Genomic DNA, 16547 nt, shown 5'->3' with positions numbered 1-16547 from the left:
AATATTTGCTTTTTTTTTTTTTTCATATTTCTATTGTCTTTTCACAAAATGAAACCAAAACTCCCTGGAATTGTTTTGAACTGTTTGCCTTTAATACTGGGTTGTTGGAATAGTTTATCTTCCCGGCTCTGTGTGTGTGTGTGTGTGCAAGAGAAACATGGATAGGAGAGCGTTTGTGTCTTTAGGTCAAACAGATGCTCTCTCTGTTCCTCTCTCTGTCAGTGTGTGTGTTCCTGGCAGTCCTCAGAAGGCATGGGCTGCTTGATAATAACCTTGCAGAAGAGCGGTGACACATTCAGGCTCGAAATGACTCGCTGTGTGTATTTCAATACCTCTGCTACAAACGTGCAGTCACAGTTTATTGTTCTTAACAGCTGTAAGAATAGCATCTGTACACATTCAGCAGCTTAACCCTCGTGTAAAAGCTGCTGCTGCTGCTGTGTGTGTGTTTGAGTGTGTGTGTGTATTATATAATGTTAGTTGTTCTGCATGTAAATGATCTTGGTTGTACAAAAGGCTTTGTTTTGAGGGGCACTTGTGCTTCTGTGTGCAAGTAACATTGTGCGCCTCAGGGAGAGACACCAACAGCAGTAATGGGTTTTGATGTTTAAAAGATGATGATGCTTTATAAATGAAACATCACAGCAGCAGTGGAGGTGTAAATGTTTTCAACACTGACGTGGACTTATGTGTGCTGTCTTGTAGAAGTACCGTCAGAGCCTGGCTGGACTGTTGGCCCCTCCTTATGGAGCCATGGAGAGCGGATCCAACAATGACCGTGAGTAGATGCACAAATGCACTCATGGGAAAAGAAGACACACTTTGAATGTTGCTGATATGGTTAATTGATGGAATGTTTAGTTGTACAAACAAACAGTAAAGGGAAAATGTGCAGTAGATGTCAAAAGTTATCTTTTTATAAAAACCAGGCAGCGAAGATGTTTTGTATAATGGCTCAAACATGAAGCAGAAGCACTTTAAAAACATTTTACATCTGTATTATGAAATGCTCCTACTTCTTTTTTGAGTTGTAATACGTCTCGCTCATGTGTTGTTGTCTTATGCAACAGAACATCCCATTATGTTTTGCCTCAGATGCTATGTCATTTGGTAATGTATACATCTAAATGAAAACTGACAAATCAACTAGCCTGATGACAGTTTTCTCCTCAGGACTCACAGACAAAGACAACATGAACTCAGACTCTGCAAACAAAGTTCACAACAAGGTAAATCCTTCCTCCCGATCACAGTGAAGGCCTAAAGGTCTGTTTTGAAATAACTGAGGAATTAAGTCGAATCAATGAACCAAACTGTAAAGCAGCATACTGTGGCCAGACAGCCTCTATCTTGAATTTCCGTTTGCCTCTCTGCTTGTGTCACAATATCTTTAGGGTGTTTGGGCAAAATGTATATTTTAGCGTCACATGTTAGATGCAGATAGAAGATCAGTGTTTTTAATGTCTGAAACAACCTTGTGGTTAATTTCTGGAACTGAAAGATACTTGCTTCTTCCAGCGTAGAGAAGACGTAGTAAACGCGTCCATGGTGTCATAAGCTGTTTTTCCACGCTGCATACTTTCATGTTTGTGAATGAAGCGTAGAAAAGAATAGATTGTGGAGGTGCATGTGGATTCAGAGCAGAGACCAGTGATGACTCACAGCTGTGATGCTCTGTAGTTATGCTAATGCTAACTAATGCATGCACATAGAAGAAAGATCCCATCTGCCCAATTAACATGCCTTCCTTTGTTGTTTTCAAAAGCAGCTGTGTGCGTGTACACATCTGTCATTTTCCTGTCTGTCTAAGATGCAGGTGTGATCTGTAAAGGATGTGTCTGCTTGTATGTACTGTGTGTTTTGATGCCCTTTAACTGATATGAGTGATAAATGCAATTAGTAGCCTTACCAACAATCTGCTGTGGACATATTCACTTACCTCACACAAATCCAATTAATTAGGGTTAATGGTCAAAATGATTTAATTGCGACATTTTCCTGCTATTTTACAAGAATGAGTCGTGAATATTGTAGCAGGATATCCCAACCTTGGCTTCCTTTTTCTTGTAGATTCCCTCAGAGAAGCTGCAGAGAGCAGGAAAAGTTCTCCGCAACGCCATCTTGTCCAGAGCCCCGCACATGATTCGAGATAGGAAGTATCACCTCAAAACTTACAGGTTTGTGAGCCTGCTCCAGCTGTGTGCAAAATTATGAGCATGCAAGGGGCTAGAGGACATTTTCTGTGGGTTCAGTTTTTAGACATTTACAAAAAAAAAAGGAAAACTCGCTGCATTTATTGCTGTAATAATATGTTACATGTGTACTGCAGACAATGCTGTGTAGGCACAGAGCTGGTGGACTGGTTGGTGCTGCAGAGCGCCTGCGTGCTCACACGGTCCCATGCTGTTGGGATGTGGCAGGCACTACTTGAAGAAGGAGTGCTTAACCATGGTAACTACAACTTTTTCTTGTCATGCTGTTCAGTTTAATGCCATATGTTAGTCCTTATGACGTACTGCAGTCGATTCCCAAACCTCTGCTAAGCTAAAGAAAGCAGGAGAATGAATTTGACATTATCCTTGTTTTACTGAATGCATTGTTCAGTTTATAAATTATCAATTGTTATTGAAAGTATGAATTGAAAATGAGTTTCAGGCTAAAAAGCAAAGCATCACTGTTTGACGTCTGAGTTGGAGCGTGAGCTTTGAACCTGGACATCAATCACAGTCAGAGTGTTTGCATGAATACCAGAGTGAGATTTAATTACATCTTTTTTTTTTAAGCTTAAACATAAAATATGGATTGATCTCCAAGTCATTCACTTCAAAAAACACGTCTTGAAATGATGTTCTGACACATTAAAACAACATCTGCGAGCACGTACACTATGTGCCTTTAATTGGCCACGTGTGTTTTTCTGCCCTTCAGTGGACCAGGAGCTCGGTTTCCAGGACAAGTACCTGTTCTACCGTTTTCTTGACGATGAGGATGAAGACACACCGTTACCTAGTGAGGAGGAGAAGAGGGAGAGCGAGGAAGAGCTGCCAGAGACCATCCTCTTTCTCGCTCAGATCGGCCCTGACGCACTGCTGCGCATGATCCTCAGGAAGTCGTCAGTAACAATCAATCATAGTACATTACAGTACTTATAATACACTGTTAATGCAATCCACTAGCATATTATAGTAAACAAAAAAGCTATTACCTACTGGTTAGACATTGATTTAATACCGTAAATACAGTAGGTCAACAAGTTTTTTTTGACTGTATATCACTTGACTTAAGTCCAGAGAACTAATATAACCATTTACTGCTGGTTTTCATGCATAATTTACTGTTCTGATTTTTATTATAGTTCAGTTATACTGGAGAGTTAGCTAATTAAAACAAATGTAATCCAAAACAAGTATTTATAATATACAGTGTTGTGTGTTAAATAATAAGAGCAAGTTATCTGTTCTGACCAATTATTGGCTGTACTGAATTATTTTAGTATTAGGATGTGTCATGCTAGTTTTCCTTATGCATGATAGGAGGTGAAGTGCACACATGAAATCTTGGTGGTGAGTTCATTCTGACTAACCTCTGTGTGTCTGTAGGCCTGGTCAGAGGACAGGGGATGACCTAGAGATCATCTATGATGAGCTGCTTCACATCAAGGCCTTAGCTCACCTCTCCAACACTGTGAGTCAGCCGCTCCACTTCTGTTTTAAAGGGACAGCACAGGTTATTAGGAAGGCTGCTAATACATCAGAACCACTTGTCAAAGTGAACAGCCTGTTTAAAGCAGTACATTAAGTTTTTAGTTTGTCACGCCACAGAAAACTGTTATTAACAACTCCATGAAAGTTGAATGATTAAAAAAGATAAAAAATAAAATAAAGGCAAGTATATCAAATGGGGTTTCAAATTGACAAAAACAGAAGCAGTATTCTCTTCTCTGAGCCCATATGAACTGTACCGTTTGTGCAAACAGATCTGTGTTTGTTTTTAACCGAATCGAACAGGTTTCATGTGAAATCACAAAAATGGGAATATTTTGTCCCTGTGCAGCTGTGGCCTACTTGCTATAATACACTGAACACAAGGTATTTTACACTCATTGGTGGGTGCATGCAAAACGAAATGATAAAGGCAAGATAAGGAGATAGTGAGCTCAGCCCTCTTCACCAGTAGCACATTATCCATGATACATACAAAATGCGAAATGGTCACCATCTATGTGGCTCTTCACAAAATCAATCCACTGCTTCATTGTCTTAACATTTTTAGGAAATTTCAATAAGGATGCTGAGTTGTTCTGCAAATTCTCAAATTTGTAGAGATAGCTAGGAAACTCTAGGCTGCAGTAGGTGTCACAGCTGAGTAGGTAAACCACCGATGTTGATGCACTCTAGTTTTTCTAATGTTATAGTGTTAAGGGTCATGGAAAGTGTGGCTTCAGTATGTCGCTGAGCCATGATTTCTATCCAACCCAAAAAATCCTGAACACATCAACGATGACAAATAATTTAAGAGTCTAACACCACAGTTTGGGACAACATTGTTTAGTCTTTCACATGCTCTCAGTAATTTTGTTCTCATGTGTATAATGTGCTTAAGTTAGTATGGGACAGAGTTTGTTCTATGCTGGCAAATAGTCACCATGTGGAGGAGAACCTAAGTCTGTGCTGCCTCAGCAGTGTTTTTGTTTTTCCCTACATTGAATTCACTCCTAACATAAGAATTACATGTTAAATCATTAGAAGCAGCCTCATTGTTACTGCATTGCAAATTACATTCCTGGAATTAGCCAGATCCGTAATGAAGGCCCGACAAATTAGGCTTTTTAACTTTTTAGCAAGTTTTAAGTCCTATTGACGGCCATGATCCTTCATAAAATAGGGCTTACCAAGTTTCTTTGTGCTTTCATTCAGTCTTTTCAAGATAGTTTAGTCTGCTAAAAACGGCATCTTTTTAACTGTAGCATATAATAAGTATAATATATAAGTATAATAAGTACCTGTAAAAGTTCTGTTCATAATGCAGAAATGTAATTTAACATGTATCCTGTTATATATACTGTGAATGTACAGTACAGAGATGAGGCAAAAATGATTGAATCATTTTTTATGATGATTCTAAGGACTACTTGGTTACTTTAATCATATCCAGAAACCCTGATCTCTGTATTTTCTTGTTCTCTCACGTTTTTCTGCAGTGCAGCTAAATCCAAGATGACCTGAGTTTTGAAACTGTGTGTGTTTTGCAGGTGAAGAGGGAACTGGCAAGTGTAGTGATCTTTGAGTCACATGCAAAAGCTGGAACTGTGTGTGAGTCTTCCTTTGTCCTGCAATGCATTTTTGTTCATGCACACATTGTACAGCAGTTTTTCCAAAGTTTGTCACTGGTTTGACCTCGGACAAAACTGATACAGTTAAGGAGACGCGCATGTGGTCGGGACACTCTGAGCCTCATGACTGAGAGAAAATGTTAATAGTGCAGTACTCAAAAGTTCATATTTTGATATTTTGATTTCTTCTCTCTTCTCGTGATTTGGTACGTAATCATGCTTGACACAGATCTGCACCGTTAAGGCGAATTTTCTGCCTGAAGCAGCAGCTTTGTTTTGCTGTTTACTATTTAATGTATTTGTGGTTGTTGATTTGCTATGGACACTGGTGATAATTGTATCCCCAGGAAGTGTAAGCTGAATCTAAAGATAACTGTATCATGCGTGTGAGTTTACATTTGGCTAAGAGCACAAATTGTGACACTAACATGACTCCCCCATAGACTCTTGACCCTCTGCGGAGGCACACCTCATAGCTTACTAACCTCTGGCATGTGTTGGTCTTGTATGTGGGGGTAACGTGTTTGTTTTGTTTGTCTTCCAGTGTTCAACCAAGGAGAGGAGGGCACATCATGGTACATCATCCAGAAGGGCTCTGTTAATGTGGTTATCTATGGCAAGGTATGTGGTTGTGCTTTCTTTTTATTTGACACACGGCATTGTTGTAGTTTTCTGCCTCATTTGCTGATATTTCATCTGCATGTAATGGATTAAAAGAGTACCTCATCATGTCTGTATGGAGCAGAGCAGCAGTGTTTGCCCTGTGGGGATGGGAAACACCAGCAGTGGAGTTTGGAAAACTCTGCACAGCTCATCATGACTCATCACTGTGATTAAGTGGCTTAAGGGATTGTACACATACACAAATTCACAACCACTGTACAGGCAAAATGCACACACATTGATCACACATGTACATACACAAGTGCATGCACACAGGCAGGCACAGATGATTCATCCCAGTCCTGGGTGTTCTTGTTCCTTTTGGATTTTTCTTCAGGGCTTAAGATGACTTCCAAACTGTGTTTGTGTCTGAGCTTGTTTGTATCTTGCTGCGTGTTCGTCTACGTGTGCATTCATGCGTGTGTGTGTGTGTGTGTGTGTGTGTGTGTTTGTGTGTGTACTGTATCTCTCAGGGTGTGGTGTGCACGCTTCACGAGGGCGATGACTTTGGAAAGTTGGCCCTGGTTACAGATTCACCTCGCGCTGCCTCCATCGTCCTGAGAGAGGACAACTGCCACTTCCTTCGTGTGGATAAGGAAGACTTCAACCGGATACTCAGGGTGGGCAGACATTTATCCCCGATTGTGATGCAAGTGTGGTCACACCAGCTCCAATATGTTTGCAATGCTGCTATTAGAAATGTATAAACAAATCAGAATATAAATACAAATTATCTGCACCACATGAATCAAGGCAAAAGGGAGACACATCTAGATCCGTCTTTGAGTCTGTCTGAGGCGTTTCATTACATCATGTCACTGTGCGACGCTGCCTGACTGTGATGTTTGTCTCCCTCCTCTGACACATGAACTGTACTGCACTTGAAATGTCTTATTTTTGCTGATTTTCTTCTTCTTGTATTTTTAGGATGTGGAAGCCAACACAGTGCGTTTGAAAGAGCACGAACAAGCTGTGCTGGTGTTAGAAAAGAGTCCTCGAGCCTCCACACTGGGAAGCATCAAGTATGTGTGCGTGTTTATGGCACATATCTGCATATAACACCTACAGACAAACCTAAAGGTACATAAAAATGTGTCTGAATAACAATAATAATAGATAAAAAGCAACTCTTTGTGCGTTTTGCAGATACACTGTGATATCAGGAACACCAGAGAAGATTCTTGAACACTTCCTGGAGACGATGAGAATGGACATACATCACAGTGAACCAGGTAGCCTCACAGAAAAATATGAATGCTCGTCAATCTAAGTTGGATTGAATTGATTGAATTTTTGTGCAACACACTGCTAGTAATTATATATTGAAAGTTGTGCATATATCACAAACTATGACTCTGTGATATTGTTTTTTTAAATTCTGTAAACAAATATTTCTTCAGCGTTATCGTTTCTCTTAAACAACACATCTCTGTTGGACCTCGTTTATTCACTGAGGTGTTATGCTCTGTTCTATGTACCTTTTGATTTAGTTTAGAAAAGTTAATTTTTAAATTTCGTTTTGAAGGATGAGCAACCTTAGTTTATATTTACTCTTCATCCAGTCCTTTCATTCAAACTTAATGTAGCTTTAACATACCAAAGATAGTACAGACACTTGATCAAACAGATACACGCTCAGGATCGATGCATTCGTGATGAATGGCAATATGTCCGACTTTAGAAACTCTTGATTCTTTTGCACTCCTGCACTTCCTGTTTCACCCTGATTCTTCTTCCTCTCGCTGTTTTCCTTCTCACCCGTTAGACCCAGCAGTGGATGATTTTGTCCTCATGCACTGTGTCTTCATGCCCAACAGCCAGATGTGCCCTCTACTCATGGCACAATATCCTTTTCTGCCTTTATTCTGTCTTGCTCTTGTTTTGGTTTGCCGTACTTTCCTCCTAATTTAATAATTAAGTCGCGACATCTGTGTACATCGCACATCCGTGTAAGACATTTTTAAAAAAACAGACTTTTTGTTTGATATTTATAACCCGACTATACAACATGTAACTGTAACGGTGTTACAGACGGCATACAAATTGTGAAGCTTCCCAGTTGTGCTCATGGGGGCAGCAGGTGACCATGAAGCACTAATGAACTGCGCTATGTCACCTTCACATCTTAGTAACAAGTTGTAATCCCAGATGCACTTGTGTTTTCTTGGTGTCTTCAACACTGTAGTGCAAATGTGGCAGAGTTGCAGTGAACTTGCTGACATCTTTGCTTAATGGTGTGAAAACTGCTTGTATTTAAGCTTAATGGACTTCCTCCAATGGAAATCTAGTTTTCCCCCTTGTTCGTATGGTGTTTTTTATATTACAAGACATATCGTGAGTGAAATAAGCAGTCAAAATAATGGCTGAGGAGTTTCACCTTGAAACAGTGTGCTGATGACTGTGTGAAAAACATGGATTTCTGAGGTTCCATATGTAACAAACCTAAGGAACCAATCCTGCAAACTACTTTCCTTATAATTGTTTTTCAGAATCGGTGTACTTGTCATTGTTTAAAGTAGTTGTGGCAGAGTTTTAGTTGAGCTAGAGGCTCGAGTAGCATCAAGCAGCAGAGGGATGGGTGGAAAAAGAGGAAGGGTTTGCACATTGTAGAGAAAGCAACGGTGGAGATTTAAAATTAAGCCATTTAAGGCAGGAAGGGATTCTCTTCATTCACGCTAAATGTGTAGGGTGTAATAAATGACTAGAGAGGGACTTTACAAAGGTCAGAAGGCCAGGGCTCATCTTTATTAAACACAAATCATTGGGATGCCTCCAGCTGTTTCCTTGATCGAGTGTGAAGTTGCGCCTGATAAACAGGGGACCTCTTATCATAGGCTGCATTAAAACATGGATTTAGCTGCTGTGACTATTGATGATTTAGATTCAGGCTGCAGTCGTGCAGGTTTTGATCACTTGACAAATTGAACATCGCCATCTGTCGGTGTTGTTATTGTACCAGCTTTGTAAAACCTCCGTATTTACCTTTAACCCTGTGTGCACCTACCATGCGGCATCTCCGCCTGGCTCTGAGCAGGAGAGGTTGGAGTACGCACTCAACAGTAAGAGGAGGGCCCTCATCCTGGCCCTGCGCTGGGCCAACACACACACGTACATGCTGCAAGAGGAACCTGCTGCAATCTCTTTCCTGGAGGTGAGAAGGAGCTTTTAAATGCAATAAACTGAACTACTTACACAGATTCTTTGCACAGTCTGAGTGCTTCTTCCTGTCTGTCTGTAGGAGTTGTATGGAAGTTTATCAAATGATTCCCGGATGCTGAGAGCTCTGAAAGATTTGGTTCCCGACCTGGAGAAAGTCGTCAAATTACAGTATGTTTCTCAGTATCTGCAGTTTGAACTGTCGTTGCGATGCTTTTGTGTAGCAGCCTCATTTATTCTTTGACTTTTTCCGTTTCGTAGCTCAGAAGAGGCCAAGTCAGCAAAAAAGGTAAGCCCAGACTGTTATGTTTAACATTTTAATAGCGCATTTTGCATGTTAGCGTAAGAGTGATGTGGATTCTGTCATAAAACTCAACAGAAGACTCTAATACGACAGTTCAGCAACGGAGAGGAGAGGCTGCAGAAGAAACAGCCCATTAGGAATCAAGATGACAGTGAGTTGAGCTGCGTTTGTGTGAAAATTATTTTTGTCTTTTACTCTACTAGTGACGGGGCCCTGAGGTGCAAGATATTTTTACATCTGTCTGCTAGATGTGCAATTTCATCTGGATATTCATGTCCTCAGATGACAGATGTATTATTTTGGAGATCCTGACCTAATCCTGTCATGCTATCATCACAGCACAACATTTTGTTTGTACATGTAATACAGTCTAATGGACAGACTGACATGAAACTCATTGAGGAAAAGTGCTTTGTGATTGCTTTCTTTTTATTCTCTGGCAGCTGTTATGATCTCTGCTTAGTTTTCTGTCATTCTCAGGAATATTTTTAGTTTTTTTAATACTTTTTTCTTTTTGTCATAGACTTTTAAAGCTTTGTTAAGAAAATTGCTACAGAAATAAAGTTTATTAGCATTACGATAACAATATGGAATATGGAAAAATCAACAATAATCAATAATCCAGATTGTTTTTCTGCCATTTGTGTGTGTGGCAGCTGACCAAGCTCATCCAAGGAAAGACACAAATTATCTCTCGTACATAACTGACACAGCGAAAGCAGCAAGGTTAGGTTTTTTGGTGTAAATACTGGGTGAGCAGCTCTGATTGGAATCATAAATCCACAGCTCACAGCAAAATCTTCTTCAAATCTTGCATTAATTACTTCTGTATTGTTTGGTTTATGTACAGGACCAATAAAAAGTATTCACCCTGTTTTCACTTCGACAAAAAAGAGTCTCCTTGGAAATTCTTGTCAAAAAAGCCAAATTAAATTGAACATGATTCAATGTGGACTGCAAGGTGGCTCGGTGGTTAGCACCATTACCTCGCAGCTGGAAGGTCGCCGGTTCGCGTCCCAGTTAGGATACCCGCGATCTTTCTGCGTGGAGTTTGCATGTTCTCTCTGTGCAGCGTGGGTTCTCTCCGGGTTCTCCGGCTTCCTCCCACAAGGTCCAAAAACATGTTCATTGGTGATTCTAAATTGTCCGTAAGTGTGAATGTGAGTGTGCTTGGTTGTCTGTCTCTAAGTGTCCTGTGAGGATTAAGCGGTGTATAGAAAATGGATGGATGGTTGATTCAATGTTGAAAAGCAATAAAAGGTTAAAACTTCAGAGGAGGGTGAATACTTTTTATAGACACTGCATCTTTATTTTGTTCAATAGAAATCCGTAGCTGTCACGTACCATAACATTGTATTTCATTGCTATTTTTGCATGTGTGTGTAGTCCTGTTGAAGGTGTACTGCAGCGATCACACTTACACCACAATCAGGGTTGTTGTGGCAGCGACGGGAAGAGAAGTGGTCAGCGCAGTGACCGACAAACTTGGCACCACTGAAGAGCTCCTGTTGGTCCACCTCAGCTCTGCTGGTGGTAAGAAGACACATCGTCGTAATTGTAAAATGGCATTTCCCAGCAAAATCACCGACATAATAAATATCAGTAGTTGATTTATTTCTAAATGAAGACTGTTGCCTGCGTGTACTCTATGTACTGTGAAAATAAGAATCAGGGTTTGAAGTATGCAAAATAAAAATGGTGATAATAGAACGTGTCCAATATGACCTGTGCCATAATGTTGGGATGTATGTTGATGAAAGAAGCTAAAGTATCCTTATTTTTGTTCCAGAAAAACAAATCTTGAAGCCTAATGACGTCTCAGTGTTTTCGACTTTGAGCATCAATGGCAGATTATTTGCTTGTCCTCGAGAACAGCTCAACAGTCTGGTAAGAGACTTAATGTTTCCCCTGTGTGCTTGGATCATGCTGTTATTAAATGCGGGTTAAGCTAATGTCTGGCAGGAAATAGTTATTGTGATTAATGTTTGTGCAACGGATGATGAGACATGTACAAGAAATGTTCCTAATATTTAGAAAAATGTGGCTTTTGAGCAATGACAATGTGTTTACTGTACACACAGTGAAAAATCTGCAAACTTGCTCTGTAAATACATGTTAATTTGAAGTTTCTGAACCTAGTGTGTGCTTGGGAGTTTATAAAAATGTGTGCTTCTGTGTGCTTCAGACTCCTCTAGCAGACCAGGAGGGTCCCTCTGCAGGCTCCATGTCAACTTTTGAGCTGATGAGCTCCAAGGACCTGGCTTATCAGATGACTATGTATGACTGGGAGCTTTTCAGCTGTGTACACGAGGTACTGTGTTCATGAATGCACATAGCTAATGCTGCAGAGTCTTTTTACACTTTCAAATGGCAAGAAAAAAATCTGCAATCATATAATGGAGTCAGAGTATAGAGATGCAAATAGATTTGTGCCCTGCAAAAAACACCCTACAGCAGTGACGCTTGATAGATACAGGGTGGCAGGACGTGTCCACTGCATTTCATCTGAACCTGCTCTCCCCGTTCTTTCCTCTGGCGGCTCCCACAGCACGAGCTGCTCTACCACACGTTTGGCCGCCAGAGCTTCAGACGAACCACGGCGAATCTGGACTTGTTCCTGAGGAGGTTCAACCAGGTCCAGCTGTGGGTGGTCACGGAAGTCTGCCTGTGCAGTCAGCTCAGCAAGAGAGTCCAGCTCCTCAAGAAGTTCATCAAGATAGCCGCACAGTGAGTCGAACCTGCTGGTGAACGTGACACGCTGGGCTAGATGAAGCATTTCTCACAGGCAGTAGAAAAATAATCTATTGTTTATTTTCAAAATCTAAGTTACAGCATGCTTCACAAAGGACACAAAATAAAACGGACAAGTCATAACTTTATTAGGACATAAAAGATGGCTGATAAAAATTCAGTAGGAAGGTTCAGGACAGCTCAAAGGAAATTAAAGCTCATGCATAATCAGGAGAGGCTCAAAATTATGTTTGAAGAAGGGACTTATAAAGAGGTCACTGACTGAGCTGACCTGATTTCCTCGGGCAGATCATTCAGAAGCCTCAGGACTGTGAACGCTCTGTCCTCTTTAGTTGTAGCCGGGCCTCTGCAGCAGACAAAAGAACCGAGGATCTCAAAGTTCTCACAGGCATGTGCGGTACTGAGAGGTCAGAGACGAGTCAAGTTAGGAGAGAGACAGACCATTAATGGCCTCGAAAGTAATCAGTAAAATCTTTACCAAAACATTCTGGAGCCAGTGTCAAGAGGCTAAAACAGGATTAATGAGATAGTGTCTGTTGGTTCTGGTTAAAAGCCTGTGAGCCCAGTTTCATACAGAGTGGAGTCAATCAACAGATCTTTGGTTCTTTTTGTAAAAAGGTAAATTGGGTTTCCTTGTATTCACTTTGGTTCCCGCTTGTGTGTATTTGTCTGTAGCTGTCGAGAATTTAAGAACCTGAATTCATTCTTTGCCATCATCATGGGGATGAGCAACCCTGCTGTCAGCAGACTGAGCCAGACATGGGAGGTAATCCTCACTGAAAGACTTTTACTGTCCATAAAATACGACACTCAGTCTCCTGTCACTGAGATCTGATCTGGGTCTGTTTTTACTGGCAGAAACTCCCCACCAAGTTTAAGAAGTTCTATGCCGAGTTTGAGAGCATGATGGTGAGTTTTATTTCGCAAACACTTTATGGATCGCATTTCATTACAGTTTTAAACATTTATTTAACCCTTATTACAAAAAAATTAAATAAAATGTTATTTGCGCAGCTTTTGAGAAATGTCTCCATGACACCTTAGAATGAGAGTTTCTGGAGAGAAATGCTCCTTTTAAATTGCCCATCTACTTTTTAGTGGTTCATCACAATTTAATTAAAAGATAGAAAAACTAATTGGATGTCTATATAGCACTAGTTTCAGGGAGAAAATGGGTGTTACCTTTAAATGTTTTACGCCTTGTCCACATTATATTTTTTATAACAGTTTTGTTCTCCTTCTTCCTCCAAAAAAAAAAAAATAAAATTCTAATCTACATTTAAACTTTACAAACACGAATGTAGCCCTGCTGTGAGCACGCTAAACCAACAGGCGGGGGTATAACCATAAAGCCATGCTGCCCAATCGCTGGCACTATCCTGGCCCACATCCACTTTGCACAGAGTTACTTCCTGTAAACAAAGGAGGCAACAGCACACACTCTGATTATCACATCCCAAACACTCCCTCTCCACATGTCAACATTGCAAAGAGAGTTTCTAAAAATCTTCACACTGGAAGGAGTTTTATAAAAGGAGTTTTCTGTGATCTAAAACTGCATTTGTGTGCGTGTGAAAACCCATCGAAACACCCTTGTATACATGTGGACTAGGCCTGGAATTAACACGATTGACTTGTTTTGCACCAGGACCCATCTAGAAACCACCGATCCTACCGTCTTACTGTCACCAAGCTGGAACCGCCAATCATCCCCTTCATGCCCCTCCTTCTCAAAGGTAGGTGGAGACAGATAACATTAACTGCTATATCGTTTAGGATGTAATTATGGAAGATCTTGCTGCTACTAAACGGAGTTATTTCTTTACAGATATGACGTTTACACACGAGGGCAACAAGACATTCATTGACAACATGGTCAACTTTGAGAAAATGGTGAGTTTCTGTGCACGTTGAAAGAACAAGTGACTCATTTGTGGAGTCGTGTTTGCGTTCAACCTAAAGCAATTTTATCTTTGTCCCACCAGCGTATTATAGCAAACACCATTCGGCAAGTGAGACACTGTAGAAGCCAACCATTCAGTAAGTCTGCATGATATTCAAGAGCACACCTGCATCATATTCAAGTGCTGGCTTTGCAGACAGACTTTAGTATTTCTTTTTTTTGTGTTAGATCCCGACATTTGCCAGCCGAACAAGAACCAGGCGGAGGTCCGGGGTTACGTTAGGAAGCTCTGTGTGGTCGACAACCAGAGGGCGCTGACGCAGCTCTCCTACAGGCTGGAACCTCGGCGGACATGAGCTCCAGATCTTCCACCACCATCGCCTTCTCTGTGACGTTAGCATAAAAAAAAACCACCACAAAAAACCACACAAACACATTACCTGGATAAAATAACTCAACTGGACGTTTAGTAGCAAAATCACAGCAGTCAGTGACTTTAGCACCATTGTGGACTATAATGGATCGAGGATTCATACTGTGCCATTAAAAGCCTCTTCTTCCTGGACAGACAGAAGCTGTTCGGCTGCTCTCTCGTCGCCGTGTCTCAGCCGCCAGACTGAGGGTTTATATCGTACTAGTTATTCCTGTTCGGGACCTGTTAGATAGAAGTGTAATGTATAGAACTTGAATCAATATCCTGCATGACTGAACTTCATAGGCTTTGTGTTCTATACAGTGGATTTCTATCAGAGTGTCCTGTAATGTCGTGCTACCCCAGATGAGCCCTAGTTTACAGTACATGACTGTACCTGCCTGTAGAGCAAACCTTTCTCTCCTGACGGTCCTACTCATAGCCAGAAAACACCGGAAACCCCACAAACTGTAGTGATCTAGACTCTTCATTTTTCCCTGTTGAATATACAGATAACTATAAAATCTCAGAGTATGTATTTACTTCATAATCTAAACAAGTATATCAAAGTCTTTAGGATGTGATGTCCTTTAGGTGAATATCCTTTAATTAGTCGGACACTTTAAAACTACATAACACAGTATTAGCTGAATTGAAGCCCTAATGGTGTTACGAGCAGTGTTCAAATTGATCGCTGCAGTATTCTTTTTAACCATAAATCATTCTCGATGACGAAGTTGCCTGGTTGGATCTGTTCTGAGGTCAGCTGCACAACCAAATTGCACTTCTCTGATTTGGACTGATTGTAGATAACAGAGTCTGAAGGTAGCTTCCACTTCGAGGGGCAATCTTGTCATCTCTACCAGTTGTGTTCAGTCTGTGTAATTTTATTTTTGTATATGTGGGTGTAGACTTCGAGTGTGTTCTTGACAAGTGTCATTAATTTTCATTTGATCTCAGGAGCTTTTTGCTGTGATGGTGTGTGTTGAGAACTGCCGTGAGGCTGCCTTTCCCCCCCAAAAGCAGCCTGTAACTGTATTGTATGTGTAGTCTGCCTTGTAAATAAAATAGCTAATTTAACAGTGCTGATGCTTTCATGACGTTCTTCAGAGGGTGAGTTTTCCCCGCAAGTGGTTGGGGCCTGAGGATGATGTTGCTGGTTGGTGTGTCACGCAAAACCCAGAGCAAAATATTTCAACTGGAGTTATGTTGTAGAACTTTTGACATCACTTACATATTTATGATTTACACCAGTTGTAAAACCCAACAAAGGCCTACGTCCCGAATGGCATACTTTATCTTTTTACTTTCAGTTCATCCTGCAGCTGCCCTCACAGGGTACGTACTGTTGCATGTAGTATGCATACAAATGGGCCGTACTACTTCATCAGAATGAAGCTTTGGCTGTCTGGCTGATATATTCATTGCAGTCTGTAGTGCAAAATGAGCTGTCATCTGTCTGACTGCTCTCGGCAGCTCAAGCTTGTTTATACTTGTGCAAGACACTGTGACGTATGTGATGCATCTTCTGCCGTGCAGAGGATTGTGGGTTGGAATGGCCAGAAGAGCGTGCAGCAGGCCTGCATACTGTAAAGTGTGACCGGATGTAGTGGGACATCCTGGTATTACTGGCATTCTGCACTTGAGATACTATGTACTGGGACGTACCATAATGTATGCTAGTGTGATTATTGAAAGACATCTTTGGTAAAGACTGGCCTCCTCTTATTCTGATAGAGCCAGTTCTGGAGACACTACAGAAAAGACATCACCTCAGCATCTCTGCTTTGGTTTTGAGGCGACACATTTAAAATGGAACTCCTGCAGTACAAACTGAGCTGTGGGGTTTACCAGGCAGGAAGGATCTCAGGCTGACACTGCAGTTAGCCTCCTGTTTGCATGTCGTGTTATGGTTTTTGAAATCCTCTTTGCTATTGGAAACAACAACTTCCACGCAGCCACCTACACACTGAATGTCTGGAAACGATCTAGATCATGATCAGTTGGCTCTGTTTGGTTATTCTGG

General features: G+C 41.0%; 1 protein-coding gene across 1 annotated transcript; it reads left to right on the top strand.

Annotated features, from left to right (window-relative positions):
• Positions 1-711: 711 nt before the first annotated feature.
• On the top strand, positions 712-15606 carry LOC103372267 (rap guanine nucleotide exchange factor 4-like). Its single transcript, XM_008301865.1, has 26 exons — positions 712-778; positions 1174-1229; positions 2071-2177; positions 2330-2451; positions 2929-3112; positions 3600-3684; positions 5252-5312; positions 5877-5953; positions 6469-6615; positions 6923-7029; positions 7142-7227; positions 7761-7839; positions 8996-9146; positions 9234-9322; positions 9413-9440; positions 9531-9606; positions 10842-10988; positions 11245-11342; positions 11641-11766; positions 12004-12182; positions 12882-12972; positions 13065-13115; positions 13855-13942; positions 14035-14099; positions 14192-14246; positions 14338-15606. The coding sequence occupies exons 1-26, from the start codon at positions 754-756 to the stop codon at positions 14463-14465; spliced, it is 2508 nt and encodes an 835-aa protein (XP_008300087.1). The 5' UTR covers positions 712-753; the 3' UTR covers positions 14466-15606.
• Positions 15607-16547: the final 941 nt, after the last annotated feature.

Source organism: Stegastes partitus, unplaced genomic scaffold (genome assembly GCF_000690725.1).
Source record: "Stegastes partitus isolate 25-593 unplaced genomic scaffold, Stegastes_partitus-1.0.2 Scaffold1722, whole genome shotgun sequence".
In the NCBI taxonomy this organism is placed as follows: domain Eukaryota; kingdom Metazoa; phylum Chordata; class Actinopteri; family Pomacentridae; genus Stegastes; species Stegastes partitus.
Note: the sequence above shows the minus strand (reverse complement) of the source record. Positions and strands in the feature narration are given on the sequence as shown.

Bases quoted from the DNA above. Each gene is read 5' to 3' on its own strand.
- LOC103372267 (XM_008301865.1), top strand. From the start codon at position 754: ATGGAGAGCGGATCCAACAATGACC. The intron at 9,323-9,412 runs GTATGTTTCTCA...TCCGTTTCGTAG, and splicing joins GAGAAAGTCGTCAAATTACA to CTCAGAAGAGGCCAAGTCAG. The intron at 12,183-12,881 runs GTGAGTCGAACC...ATTTGTCTGTAG, and splicing joins TTCATCAAGATAGCCGCACA to CTGTCGAGAATTTAAGAACC.